Here is a 14,484-nt window from a genome sequence, read left to right on the forward strand (position 1 = left end):
ATGTAAGTAATCATCCATTACAATCGAGCACTAAGATAATATTTTCGTAAGCCACTATATTTGGTGTAGTGACTTGAAGCTCTTTCTACTCTAGCATGACAAGAAGCATAAGCATGAAAGAAGAAGAAGTAGCGATACAAATGAAAGAATTTAAGTCCTCCGATTCAACTGATCAAAGGTACTTTAATTATCTCTTTAATTTACCTCATCGATCGTGCTATTCTTTTTAGCTTTTTATTTACCTCATCGATAGAGCTATATACAAATGTATGTATCTCATGAACATATACATTATATTATAGTGTTAGTGAAGAAAGAATGGAAGATAAAGTGATTGCGAACGAAGAATCGCCTAAGTTCTTTGATCTAAATAAACCTAAGGTACTCAATCCGTTTCGTTTACCTTCCTTCCAGCTATTAAACTTTATGGTTAAAACCCTTAATATTTTTATGTAAGCATCTAATCTCTCAAACACATATTATGGTTAGTGTTGAAGCACAAGTATTTAGCACTATTAAATGCATGGTGTTAGTGTACAATAAGAAGACATAATTTTGTTTTCTTCTATATAGACCAGTTTGGAATTTTGTTTAATCTCAGTAGAGACAGCATTTATTTATTGATATTACAGTATATTATAAAGAATGAAATTTATTTTTTTGAATGGCATTATAAAGAATGAAATGCTTCCTATTTTGTGCATGTTTTCAGGTATCTGGTTTTTTCATGTCTTGTGCTGTTTTCAGAACCCCCTCTTCTTTTCATATGTCTTATTTATTGATAATTAATGTTTGATACTTAATAAGCATTTTTTTGTCTCCACTTTAGCTAGATACTAGTACATGTTTTTACTTGCTCTTGCATATAAATTAAATTCTTATAAGAATCATGTGTAGTCCTTGACTGCGTCCTTTGACAGATCAATCATGATCAGGACAATCCTCGTCTCAAGCTCGGAAATTTATATCTTGAAGAAGATTAAAATTTGCTTATTCTATGCATCTTCTGATCATAATAAATTTAGATTTAGATTGAGATTTGCTGCAACAAAATAATCACGTTATCGTTAATATCAGTCATTGATTTCAAATTCAATTTTAGGAGTAAAACAGTTTCATCAACCGTCGATTTGAAATCAGACGGCCTAAATTAATTAGAGTGTCCTACTATATTTGTGGCAAATTCAGTTCCCACAAATTCTCCTGACTGCATAAATGTGTGGATTCATTCAATGGCAGAAAATCAAAAAATTTAAAAAATTGTGACGGAAAATCTTCTTTATAAAAAATTATTTAAAAAATCACTACAGTTATTATAAGTTAAGAACAACTTCTGATAAAGCAAGACACACGGCAAGAAAAAACATTAACATCAATTAATCATTATAATCATCTTATCTCATACTATCCACTAGACCACTAGTATATAATTAAAAGTCAACACCCCCACAAATCATTACTTCTTCCACTAGTTATTTTAAATCTTATTAAAAGGTTTATTTTTTGTACTTTTTCTGTTTTCATTAATTAACCGGTGATCTTGTCAAAAAAGCAAAAGAAAAATAACATACTCCATGGTAATAGCTGGTATTTTTTTTTTTCTTCTTAGATTACTCCTCCATCCATAAGAAAATATATAAAAATTGGCAATGTTCTTGAAAAAATAATACATATAATAAGTCCAATTTTATGCTCATAATACTTAAACTTGTTTGTTTGTATATTGTTAGGAGCGTTCAGAGTTCGAGTCTGAACACTTATAATACGATGTCTTGATCCCTGCATATAATAATGAACTGATTTTATTATTTTAGTTTTTATTTCATTTTTTTGGTACTGCTTTTTTCTCATTAATTAAGTGATTATTGTTTTCTTGGTCAAGAACTAATTATTGTTTTGTCTCAAAAAACTAATTATTGTTTTTCTTTTAATAAAAAATGATTAATATAGTACTATGTGTATTTTAGGTAAATTAATTAACTGATTTTACAAAATGACTGGTTCACAATAAACAAAGGATGTTGTAATCTAACAAATCTTCTAAATTCTCTATATCCAACTTGTTACCAAAACTAATTCTCCATCTTTATCCCCTAAAACCCAATTAACTAATATTGACCTTTTGTTAATCTTTTTCTCTCCTTAAATCCCATCTTTTTTATTCATTCCTAATTATTGAAATTAACACTAATCCCATAATAAGACAAAACCTTCCCTTAGAATTCTCCATCAAATTAAGATCCTCTCAGTTTGGTAACACAACCCAATCAAGAACCACAATATAAAACCAAAACGGTGTCGTATAGAGAAAGCATAACAAAGAAATGAGGTGTAAGAAACATTTACCGGACGTTACCAGCACCGTCGGTGTTTGCGCTTCTTGCCTCCGTGAGCGCCTCCAGCCCATCCTCGAGGCCCAAGCCCAAGCCCAACCGTCGCGTATCTCTGTCTCTGAGAACGATCTTTCTCCATCGCAGCGGTCAGTTTCTCCGTTCGTAGCTCACCGGAAATCCGATGACCGGCGACGGGAGGTTTTGTTTCAAACTACTCCACAGATTGATCGTGGATTTGGATTTTCCGGCGGAACGGAAACGGCACCGGTAATAGCACCGTCGAAGCGGAGGATAAGAAGATTCTGGATCTTATCGAATTTTTTCCGTCCGAGATCTAACAAAACGGAGAATTCATCAGCAGAATCGTACGAACCGTCTTCTTCGGTTTCTCCTCCGTCGTGGATATCAACGAACGTCGTTCCTGCTCGTCGGAAAAACAACAACCGCGTTAGCGATCAAAAAAGATCTCGTCAATTGGATCGTGGAGCTACACCGGTGGATAATTTTGAAGAAAACGATGGATTTGATTCAGGATCGGAATCTTCGCCGCGGCAGAGGAATAAGACGACGGCGGCGGCGGTTACGGCGCGGCGGTCGAAATTAGGTTACGCGGGAAAAAGCTTAACGAGTATGGCGCTGTGTTTGAGTCCGTTGGTTCGGGCGAGTCCGACTCGGCAATGGAATAGTCATAAGGGAATGGCGCCGGAATTGGGTGTGGGTGGAGTACACCATATTTCCAGTGCGGCTTCATATTGTGCCAATAGATCAAGGAAGCTTGTTGATCTTGGAAGAGTTGCTAACCGTTGATTTTACAGACCATTTAATTCGATGAACGGTGGTAATTCTTTTTTATTTGTTTGTCTGAATTTTTACCATGTATTGTACATTAGTGTATACTCTTTACCACGGTGGTAAATTTTATTTTTAATTTTATAAAGAAATTGAATTTGTATAAATATTGTTGATATTGAGGTCAATTAATTGTATTATGATAATAATCAATTCTTATATATTTTTATACTCATTTTTTAGATTTTGTATTTTTTTTTTCTTTTTTAGTGTTAGAAGTGTCTTCTCTTTAATCTAAATTGTTGCTATTTAAACTCCTATATTTTGCTGGTCGTAATTCATGGAACATATGCAAATTTGACTAATAGACTAGACTAATTTATATAATACAAAGAACAATACTTTTAACATCAAACATAATTACTCATGATTATAACCCAAAAAAAATATCAATATAAAAAATTAAGTAATTTAAAAACTAATAAAATAAACAAAGATGGGTTGAGCGGGTTGGATAGTTCAACTGATAGCTAGTTTGAAAAAAGGGTTATAAAAAATGAAAGGTCTGGATTCAAACTCCGATGAAGGAGGAAAAAAATATTAATCTAACGGTTAATTACTAACCGTGGATGAGTTGATAGCTTAGTCACAATCAGAGCTTTCATAATTTAAAGTTCAATTAATAGACATATTGACTAATAGTAATCACTAGGGGCAAGTGACTAAGCTCTAAGCCAGGTTGGGTAGAAAATCTTGCCTTCCGATATAAGTTGGTCGCGAATTTCACGAAGCTACAAATTGAAGTTTTTATGTAGCCGCGCGTTGTGCAGTGATTTCATTAAAATCCTAGAGGTGGAACTTTTCTAACTATTAAAGTTGGATTCCAATTGATAGCATTGAGTTTATTTACCTATTAGATACTTTATATGGAAGGCAGCAAGGGATTATCTCCCAACAAGAGTAAATCTTGCTCGGCGAGGAGTGTCATGACCTACATTGTGTCCACTGTGCAATGTTGTTCTTGAATCAGCTTTCCATCTATTCTTTTTCTTGTCATCATTCTGTTAATTGTTGGAATAAAGAATCAGCACTGTGGAATGTTATTGAAAGCTTGATGCTTCACCTGCATGATTTTGCAGCTCTGTTTTTTTTCACTTTGTGAAATTGTAACAGATAATACTAGATTGGAACAAATTTCCATGATGTTGAGGATGCAAAATAATTGTGAAAATAAAATTTTGACTGATAATATTGTTGTTCCTCAAATCTGTTGGGAAAAGCCTCAAACAGGAACAATCAAATGCGATGTAGATTGTGCTTTTTTCCCATGATAAAATCATTATGGGATTTGGCATATGTTTCAGTCAGGTACTCAAATGGTGAATTTGTCATAGAAAAAATCAAGTTGGTCTTTATGTTCACTCAAAGTTCAGGAAGGAGAAGCTATTGGACTACTTGAATCTTTATAATTGGTTCAAATTTTTGCTCAGAATATAACTGAGTTAGAAAACATTTTATCTAGGTGTGGAGCCAATAAGCTAGTTTTTATTAGTAGGCAAGCCAATAATAAGGTTGTTCATAGTTTTGTTGTAGTGCTCTTATCTGATGCTATTTTCCATTTTGTTTATGATGTTCCTGAGGTTCTGGAAACCTTTGATTCGTGATGAAATACAATGAGTATTTCCTCTTAAAAAATTCTATGGAGTTGAGTACTGCCAATGTATGGTTAGTATATTATGTACACTATTTCATTCAATTGTTGCATTTTGAATTTTATAGAGAACATTAAACCATTGCCATTTCATTCATGTTTGGGCAAAATAGTTATGATAAATCATCAATCAATCATCATCAATCATCATTATCAAAATAGTTATGTAGGTCCAAGTTGAATTCTGTTCTTATTTTGGTCAATTTAGAAAGCTATGATTGATTCAATATTCGCCCCTAAGACGGCTTCAATGAGTGAGATTGTGGACTCGTCAAGAGTTTGTCATAGCAATAGCAATGACTTCCCGGGGACAGAGTTCGACTTCTTCTCAAATATTAGACTTCAAGAATCAAACTCATGTTTGTTTCTTAGAAGAGAGCCATGTTAGAAACTCTCTTAATACCATATTGTTAGAAGATTGATATTTAGTGTAGAAAGAGGATGAAAAAATTCACTGAATTTATTTGATCTAAAGGTATATAATGATGATAATTCTCCTTTTTCTTTGTAGATAAAGATAAAGAGGCTACTGCACGAAATTTGAGTACATTTTTATCGAATGAATAGATGGTATTGTCTTAAATTTGTGACCTTTGGTCAATTTTGTCTTTGAAGTTTTTGAAATAGTCAAATTGTCCTTAAATTTGCTTGACTTTTATCAAATGAGTCCCTCCCAAAACCTGAAATCTTCACCATCAACAACACTTCCTCTCTGCTGCAGAAATCAAGATATATAATTTAGTCTTGTCTATCAAAAAGTTCAGAAATTAGAGCATCAAACTATAAAACAAGAATATAGGACTGGACTTTTCATTTATTAACCATTTTTCTTTACTATAATTAATTACATCTTGTTTTCACATTTCTCTATTCTTTGTGGTGCTTAGCAAAAAGGAAATAAACTAGCTTTGCCTTTTATTAAATGGCTAAATTTTATTAATAATGTAACTGAGCGCAAGACGAATACAATGCGCAAAACAAACATATACGATCACATCATAAAAAAGAAAATAAACTAAAACATGTACAACACCTAATCCACCGACACCCGTAGCGGGCACTCACCCCAAATACCATCAACCCCGTCCATCCAACTCAAACTTCATCATGTCAATAACAATCAATCTTGCTCAGACACTAAACCACGTTGCATCAACCACAACCAAAACAGCAGTCCCTAAGCCAAACAAAAGCCACTGCACCATACGCCACAACTTGCATCTCTGAAGGACCTAAATCGAACAATTGTCTTCGTAATAAAACCATCGAAAACAAGACAAAAACACACCAATCCTAGCACACCAACGCTAACCAGAAAACACAACCAAAACAATAGGCACAGTGGAGACCGATGAGAACCATAAACCAAACTCAATCGGGTATCAAACTCAAACCCGCTCAAAAGAGAACCACCATCCGCCTGCAGCGCAAAAGCAGCCACGACGGAGCACCAAATCCAAACTGAAACCAAAACGCAAACAACAACAACAACAACACAATCTGATGTAGAGCAACCATCACGAAGCGTGAGCCACAAAACGCGATTGAAAAGGAAACATCGTGGCGCCGACAACGGACAGCTGACAACGATACAACATAACAAGGTGACGATCGGAGGTTATAACCTAGATTGTCAGTTATTATGGCAGAGGCATTAGGATTTCGTAAGTGCATCTAATGGTTAAAAGAATAGAATATAAGCAATGTTGTGAACTTGTGAGTTGTAGTTGAAGTGGACTTAGAATAAGTAGTGAAATGCTAGTTTCGGAAAGTGCATGTTGATGCAATTGATTTGAATCATTTGATAATTAATTTTGACATAAAAGTTGTTAGTTAGTTAGTTGAGTTTCGTAACTCTATAATTTCAATTTTTTGTTAATTTTGGTAACTTTAGCTTATACTCCCTCATTTTTCTTAATTTAAGAGTTGATTTTTTCTCATTTTTATTCTTTGTAATTTACCAACTCTTAGATTAAGAAAAATGAGAAAAAACATGAGGAAAAATTGGAGATGATCCAAATCGTAAAAGCACGATTTGCAAATCCAAAGCAAGTTCCATGTCTTCTTTCTATAGTGAGATACTTCAAAATCCAAATAAAATCCTACCATTACCAAACAAGTAAGCCAAAACAAAAAACAAAAGCCGCAAAAAATAGAGAAAAACCTTCAGTTTGCAACTTGACTTGTGACTAATGAGTTGAATCCAAATACCATAGTCACTAATAACATCACACCTATGATTAAGAATTTTTGTTTGTTTTTCAATATTAATTCATCTAATTTAGTTTTTTATTTGATTACTTAATTTAGGACTTCTAATCTCTTTGTAATAAGATCACACCTTTGTCTGGTAGTAATTTTGATATCCAACAAGTTTTTGAAAGAGAGTGTGTGTGTGTGAAGAAGATAAAGTTGATATTAGTTAGATTTGGTGTTTCTAGACTATGATAATTAAGATTCTGTGAAATGCTTGAAATGCAGTCCTTCACGGAATATGGAAGAGAAATCAGACAATATAAATTGAAATTGTTGTGCTAGAGTAATGGAATCCAAAAACTGTCACATGAACAGGTACGCAAAGTGCAGACAAGATGATGCATAAGGGGTACAGGGGCGTCTCTGAGTTTTAGGAGACTCTGTGCAAAATTTTAAAGTGGCACCTTAATAAAAAAAATATAATTTTTTTTAAAAAAAAATTATCGATTTAAATTGTATATAATATAAAAAAATCATTTTTATTCTTGTAATCATATAAATTATCAATATTAAACCAATTGTATTAAATCAAATAGAACAATAAATACAAAATAATTATCTTTGTATATAACGTCAAAAAGAAACATCTTAATCTAAGATTAAATTTTATGCAAAGATTAAAATGGACTAGAACTATATTTCCGAGTATAGATAACTAATCTATTGATACTCATATGATATTTTATGAACATTAATAATATATAACTATTATTTTAGACCTAAAATTTAACCTATTAATATACATCTGATATTTTATGGGTATAAATAATATATAAGTAATATTATAGGACCTCAAAATTTTGAGTTGAGACCCTCAAAATTTTGAGGCCCAATGCCGTCGCACTTCCCGCACATGTGTGCAGGCCGGCTCTGAAGGGGTACACAGTACAGGTTTTGGCTTCATTATAATGATATCATTAATTTGTGCACCATACACTACATGCATCACTCGTGGATGTTAGAATTGGCCCACAGTACATACTAACTAAGAAAAGTGGCAACAAAAGTTGCATTTTCTTTTTTATATTAACAATCCTCGGTTTTTTTTTACCCATTATCCTCTAATTTTTAGATGAAGAATACAGTATAAACTCTTTAAATTAATAATGTCAGGACCGGAGAAATGTATTAATTTAGAGAGTTATTAATTTATCGATAAATTAATAATTATTAATTTAAAGAGTTTTTAAGTAATTATATTGTACATACGAAATAAAAAGACAAATTAGTCTATGTCTCTTAGAATTACGTTGCAGCGAACCTTGAGACTCGACGTAAATTAGTAACTAATGTGTTCATATGCATTGGAAATCAATAATGACTTTTGAAGTACAGTAAATCTAAACAAGAGGAACAAATGTGTTCAATGTATTCTTAAACTATTGAATCATATTTCAATAGAGTGTAATATATTTTTTCCAGTTTCTATGAATTATTAATTTATGATTTTTTTGGGACCGAAAATTATAAGGGATCTCCCGAAAAATTATTATCTTATTATTTTATCGAGTTTTTCAATTTTTTACATTGGCCCAAGTCGGGACCGGACAAATTTATTATTTTAGAGAGTTTATTAATTTACCGAGTATTAATTAAAAGAGTTTTTACTGTATTATGATAATATGAAGTTCGGTCGTGAATTAAATAAAGTTTGATTAAGAATAATTTTTTTCAAGAATTGAATTTGAATTGTCTCATACAGTTCATTCTAAGGACAATTTATAAACCACTTAAGTTCAATTACTTACTCCCTCCGTTCTAAAACTTTGGTCTTTTAGGGTGCGTTTGATCTGCTAAAAAATAAGGGACTAGACAAGACAACTTTTGTTGTGCTGTGTTTGATTTTAAAACTATTTCTGGTACTGGACAAACCGGGGGCCAAGGATAGGACAAAAACTGAAATTCTTGTCCCCACATAACCACATGACAATTTTTTGTCCTCTACACAAGTTGTCTAAAATACCAAAATAAATTTTTGTTCACGAAACATCGTACAACACAAAGTTTGTTCAATACCTTAAACGTTTGTCTTATGATGTTCTATCTTGTACTGTCATGTATTGTTCTGTCTGGTACTTATATTTTACGGATTAAACGGACCCTTAGAGTTTTGCACACGGATTAAAAAATAAAGATTGATAAGTTAAGTCAATTTTACCCTTATTTTATTAAGAAAGAGAAAATTCATTTAATTAATTCTTTAATTTTTGTAATGGTACAAACGGTAAAATATCATTAATTGTCCATTAATTTCTTAAAAGAACCAAAAATTTGTAACAAAACTAATAAACTAAAATGATCAAAAATTTAGGAAGGAGGGAGTATTCAATAAATGTTTGTTTATTTGATAAAGAGTTGTCTCGTACTCCCTAAAATGTGAGTTCAACTCTAGTTACTGGCCACAAATCTTTGTCAACACTCTATGAACTTTACCTTATCCTTAATATATGCTCATCTTTTTTTTTTTTACTCAAAAACAATAATATTCATTCATTCAAACTAATAAGAAATACATCAATCGAAATCATTACATTTTTAATTCGCTAAAAACTAATAAGGATGAATCTGTAAACAGACTCACAACATCCGAGTTAATAGCATAAAACGGCTTAATGTCTATTTGAAAGCCTACAATTAGTATGACAAACTTCAAATGTCCGGAATAATCATATATTCGGACATGCAACGCTGATGATGCTAAAATCATTGAATCTGCATTAAATTTGGATCGAAACAAACCTGCAAATTTGAACCAAAAAAACAAATATCGTACCAAGACGGGACAAACTTCGTACTAAGACGGGAAATAAAAAACAAATACTCCGCACTAAGGGGGATTAAAACAACACAAGATGAAGAAATGATAAGAGAGAAAACTCGAATAAAACCTAAAAAAATTTGTGAATATTACTTATTTAAATAAAAAGAAATAAAAAACTATTAAGAGGGGTGATTCCGAATCAAAATTAATCCTAAACAACCCCTCTCTAATTAATAAACCAAGAGAAAGAGATAGTAGAAAAGTTGCTCATCTCATATCTCATTTGATAACGGTCAATAAACTTTGAATAAAATTTGATTTCGTCGTATAATTTTAAATTTACCATATCTTGAATAAATCCTACAAACTTGAAGAAGGCTAAGCGATCAAGACCATCGCCTAATTAGGCCATATAATCAGTACATTACATGGGCTAAACTATGGAAAGAGGTCGGCTCATTTGTAATTTATAAGAGAGAATAAAGTGTGGTATCTCACTACTCCATCCGATCTTTATTATAGAAAAAAATTTACTTTTTAGATTCATAGAATGTTGAATGTATCTAGTCAATAATATGGGACAGATACATCCAACATTCTATGAATCTAAAAAGTAAACTTCTTCTTATGATAAAGATCGGATGGAATATTTATCAAGAGAGAAACACTTTCTTCTAAATTTTGTATAGTATAAAATGACAAAAACACCTACAAATGTGAGAAATTAAAAGGTCTGAAATACACTAATTATGATTTTAGATCCGTATACGTTAACTCCAACTTCCAAGGTTATTGCATTGAACATGTAATGGATTGGATTGAAGCTGTTGATAATCAGAATCAAATGCACACTGTGCAACAAGAGAAAGAAAAAAAATCAAATAATACTAGTGCACTAAGGGTGTGTTCGGTTGTGAAAAGAAAATAAGTGGAGAGAAATATGTTCGAGGGAGTATAAGAAGAGAGAAATATGTAAGAAATAGAGATGATTTGATGTATTGATTGGTAGAAGAGAGAAAAGTTGATTATATTTAAAAGTAGCAAAATACCCCTAATAAGAGAACTTCAATCAAAATTAATTTAATTTTCAAGTAATTTATTAGGTAGTAATTTTTTAACATTTTATATTTAAATTAACAAAATTATTATTAATCTAAAGTTAATTTACGTTTATTAAAAATCTTAAACAACATACTTTTTAAGACAAAGAGAGTATAATATACTCTTTCATTTTTTTAATATAAGATAAATTGTACTTTTTAGATTGACTTAAATATGTAACTAGTCCCTACAGTTTCATTGTCTTTTGATATTAGTTCCTACACTTTTTTTGGTTGGGTCTAAGTCTTGTAGTTTCTAAACAGTTTGTTTTTAGTCCTTGGTGTTACTCAAACGTTACAAAAATGGTTGAAATTAACGGAGTGCCACGTGGACCAACCAATATAAGCCACGTGGCATGGTCGAAGTCTCATTTTTATTTTTACTTTTTTGCCAATTTGATTTCATATTAATGTTTTATTAATAAAAATAAATAACCATGAAAAAGAAACATTTATTTGACAAAAAATGAAAAAGAAAGATAAATTGCATAAAAGAGGGGCTTCCATCTTCTTCGTGAAATCATAACTTACCAAACACAATCAACTCAAGAAGCACCAAATTTTGCCACTGCATATATCAATTATAAATCTCACTCTTTAGTGTGCAATAACAAGTTGTATGAGCACAAAACATGGATAACTCTTTTTTTTTTTTTTTTGAAGAAACTAAATTAGCCCACCTAAATTGGCATCAGAGAGAATCGAACCTCAGAAGTCAGACCTCAAGAGGAGCGCACTCTCAGGTCCCAAGTGGGTTCATGGATAACGCTTGTTGACTGAATGAGGAGAATAAAACCAAAAAGGCAATTAAGGTAACAACAATGAAGAACAATGGAGTCACAACAACGTAACTCTTTCTTTTATATTGAAGCATTTGAAGCTAACAATGAAGGTGGGGCTGTTGTGGGGATTGATGGAGATTGGAGAAGATGAAATTGGGTGGTGTTGTGGAATAAGAAGATAAATAAGAACACAAATTGATGTTTTGCTAAGGAATAGATGTGGTTTCACGAAGAAGAAGATCATGCCCTCTCTTTATGCAATTTCTGTTTCCTTTTCATATTAACGACTCAAAATGAGATATATTAATAAAAAACAGTTTCTTCAGTATAAGATCTACTGAAATAGACTACAAAGAGTCAAAGAAAGATAATCATAAATAAATAACACAAGACCCAAACAAAATAAGAGATTAGACCACCAACTATAATAGTTAAGAACTAAAATAACTCTCATCGTCTTCAATCATCTTTAAGAAAAATTCATATATTTAATATATTAAATACTTTAGATTTTCAATAAATCTAAAAAAAATAAAATTTAACTTATATTATTGGAGGGAATATTTCAGAATTCTTACAAGATCGTCACCACTTACCTGACACCATTGTCTAACCATAATTCGATTGTACCTTTTTGTGAAGCTGAAATTTTATGGTCTAAACTGATTTGTCCACCTTCTAAGAAAATGACAACACAACCGCACTTATTTCTGACATGACCTACAACAGTGATCCGTGCTAGTGTATCATGCATTGCTGGGTATGAGCTCAAATATTTCTTGTTTAAGGGACATACGAAGTTTCATATATAGGCCACAAATCTGGCCATTAAACTACATGTAGGGTCGGATGAAGTATATAAAATAAAAATTAGTGACAAAAACACGAAAGAGTATGGATTTGAGATTTTATATCATGATATTTAATTTTATGTATAGATCTATGACTTTGTTGAAATAAACAATTTATTTTGCAACTTAAGCACAAACTCTTGTAATATAAGCAAGCGCTAAGATATTTGTATAACACAATACCTTTAGAATATCACTCTATCGGAGATAATAATCTACTTCCAAAAACAATATTGTTATTAAAGGTATTGTTTTTGGAAGTAAGATATTATTTTTTGGAAGTAAATTATTATCTCCGGTCACATGATAAGAGAGTGATATTCTAACCCTAGATTAAAAATTTAAAAATGAAATTTTAACTGTTGTGAGAAAAACAATGAAGGGGATTTGCTCTCCGTGTTTTTGTATAATATATAAGCTAAAAATGAGTTATTTTCGAGAACTTATGAAAATAAGTTAAAAACAGATATTATAAACTGATTTCATAAGTTCTCTTCAATAGTATTAGAAATACATATGTCAATTATAAGCTCAACAAGTCAAAAAATATATAAGAATGACTTGATAATTAGAGTGAATGAGTTCTCATAACATCAGAACTAACAAAAACTAATAATATTAATTACTAATATTGTCTGTTTTAAAAAAATAAACTCGAAAAAGTCGATACAAACATGTGTTAAAAAGCTTATTTAAATTAACTTATTTGAGTTTATATCTATTAACTTATAAGACCGTTTATATGAAAAACCTATGTCATATCAACTACAAAATAAGTTGTTTATTCAACCAAAGATTAAATATAAGCAAAAATGAGTCAATTACTTGATGTATTTGGTTAAAAATTTGGACCAAATACATTCACGAATTTTTAACCAAATACATTCAATTTTGTTGACTAACTTTTGTTTATATTTTGTGATGGATGGAGTACATGATATATAGAAAGAATATTGACGATGGTGAAGATAGCTCATGATATTTTCTTATACATTCAAATAAGGTTTAGTGGCGCATCTTATTGTTCGTCTACCTTTTGTTCATATGTAATTATCATAATTAAAAACTTGTAGAAGAAAAAAAAAAACCAAGAACATAAGCAAAAATATTTCAAAAGAAGTAATGTAGACAATATATAATGACATAGCCCCAAAAACATTAATCATTAAACTAGAATTAATGAAAATATATTGAGCTGTGAATTGCATGATACACTAGGACGGATCACAATTGCACATCACATGAACCAAAGAGAAGAAGTTGCAAAAGGAAGAAGCGATTTTGTCCATGAAGAGAAGAAGAATGGTGTGAGAGTATGAGTGAATTTGAAGGCTTAATATAATAAAAATATTTGATACGGAAGCATGGGTCACACCGACAAAAATGACAATATTAAAACTTTATAAATTCATTCATGCTGAGTTCTTTAATTCGTGCTCGTTAAACATGCAAATTGAACATCAGCCGTTGGATTGCAAGTGGTACACAACACGTGTACGGTTAGATGATGGGATACTGAATTTTTTTAGGTGAATTCTTTGGTACACATTATTACGTTAATATGTACCGGTATATTTGTTGAGGTGGATGATTCTGATTGGTTTACAAATAGTATTTATTAATCTTTTTATATTAATTAAATACTATTTGTGGATCAATTATAATCATCCACTTAACGATACATATCTGCATAATATGTGTACTAAAATGTTGGCAATTTTTTTTAATTGATAATCGCTAGAATCCATAGCTGCGGGTTTCCCATGCTCAAACTTATAATAGTGGTTTTTTTTTTTTTAATGGAAATTTCATTTTTTGTTTTTCTTACTTGAAGTTCATTTTTCGTCATTTCTTACTTCTTAGACATGACGTGCAAGAATAATATACTTAGTTCAATTGTT

The 14,484-nt window shown here is 31.2% G+C and overlaps 1 protein-coding gene across 1 annotated transcript; it reads left to right on the plus strand.

The window, feature by feature from the left end:
• Positions 1-2,324: 2,324 nt before the first annotated feature.
• On the plus strand, positions 2,325-3,140 carry LOC123886950. Its single transcript, XM_045936215.1, has one exon. It carries the CDS (start codon positions 2,325-2,327, stop codon positions 3,138-3,140), a length of 816 nt encoding a protein of 271 aa, XP_045792171.1.
• Positions 3,141-14,484: the final 11,344 nt, after the last annotated feature.

The sequence above is a fragment of the Trifolium pratense genome, linkage group LG5 (genome assembly GCF_020283565.1).
Source record: "Trifolium pratense cultivar HEN17-A07 linkage group LG5, ARS_RC_1.1, whole genome shotgun sequence".
Lineage (NCBI taxonomy): Eukaryota > Viridiplantae > Streptophyta > Magnoliopsida > Fabales > Fabaceae > Trifolium > Trifolium pratense.

Coding starts and splice junctions, on each gene's coding strand:
- LOC123886950 (XM_045936215.1), top strand. CDS start 2,325: ATGAGGTGTAAGAAACATTTACCGGACGTTACCAGCACCGTCGGTGTT.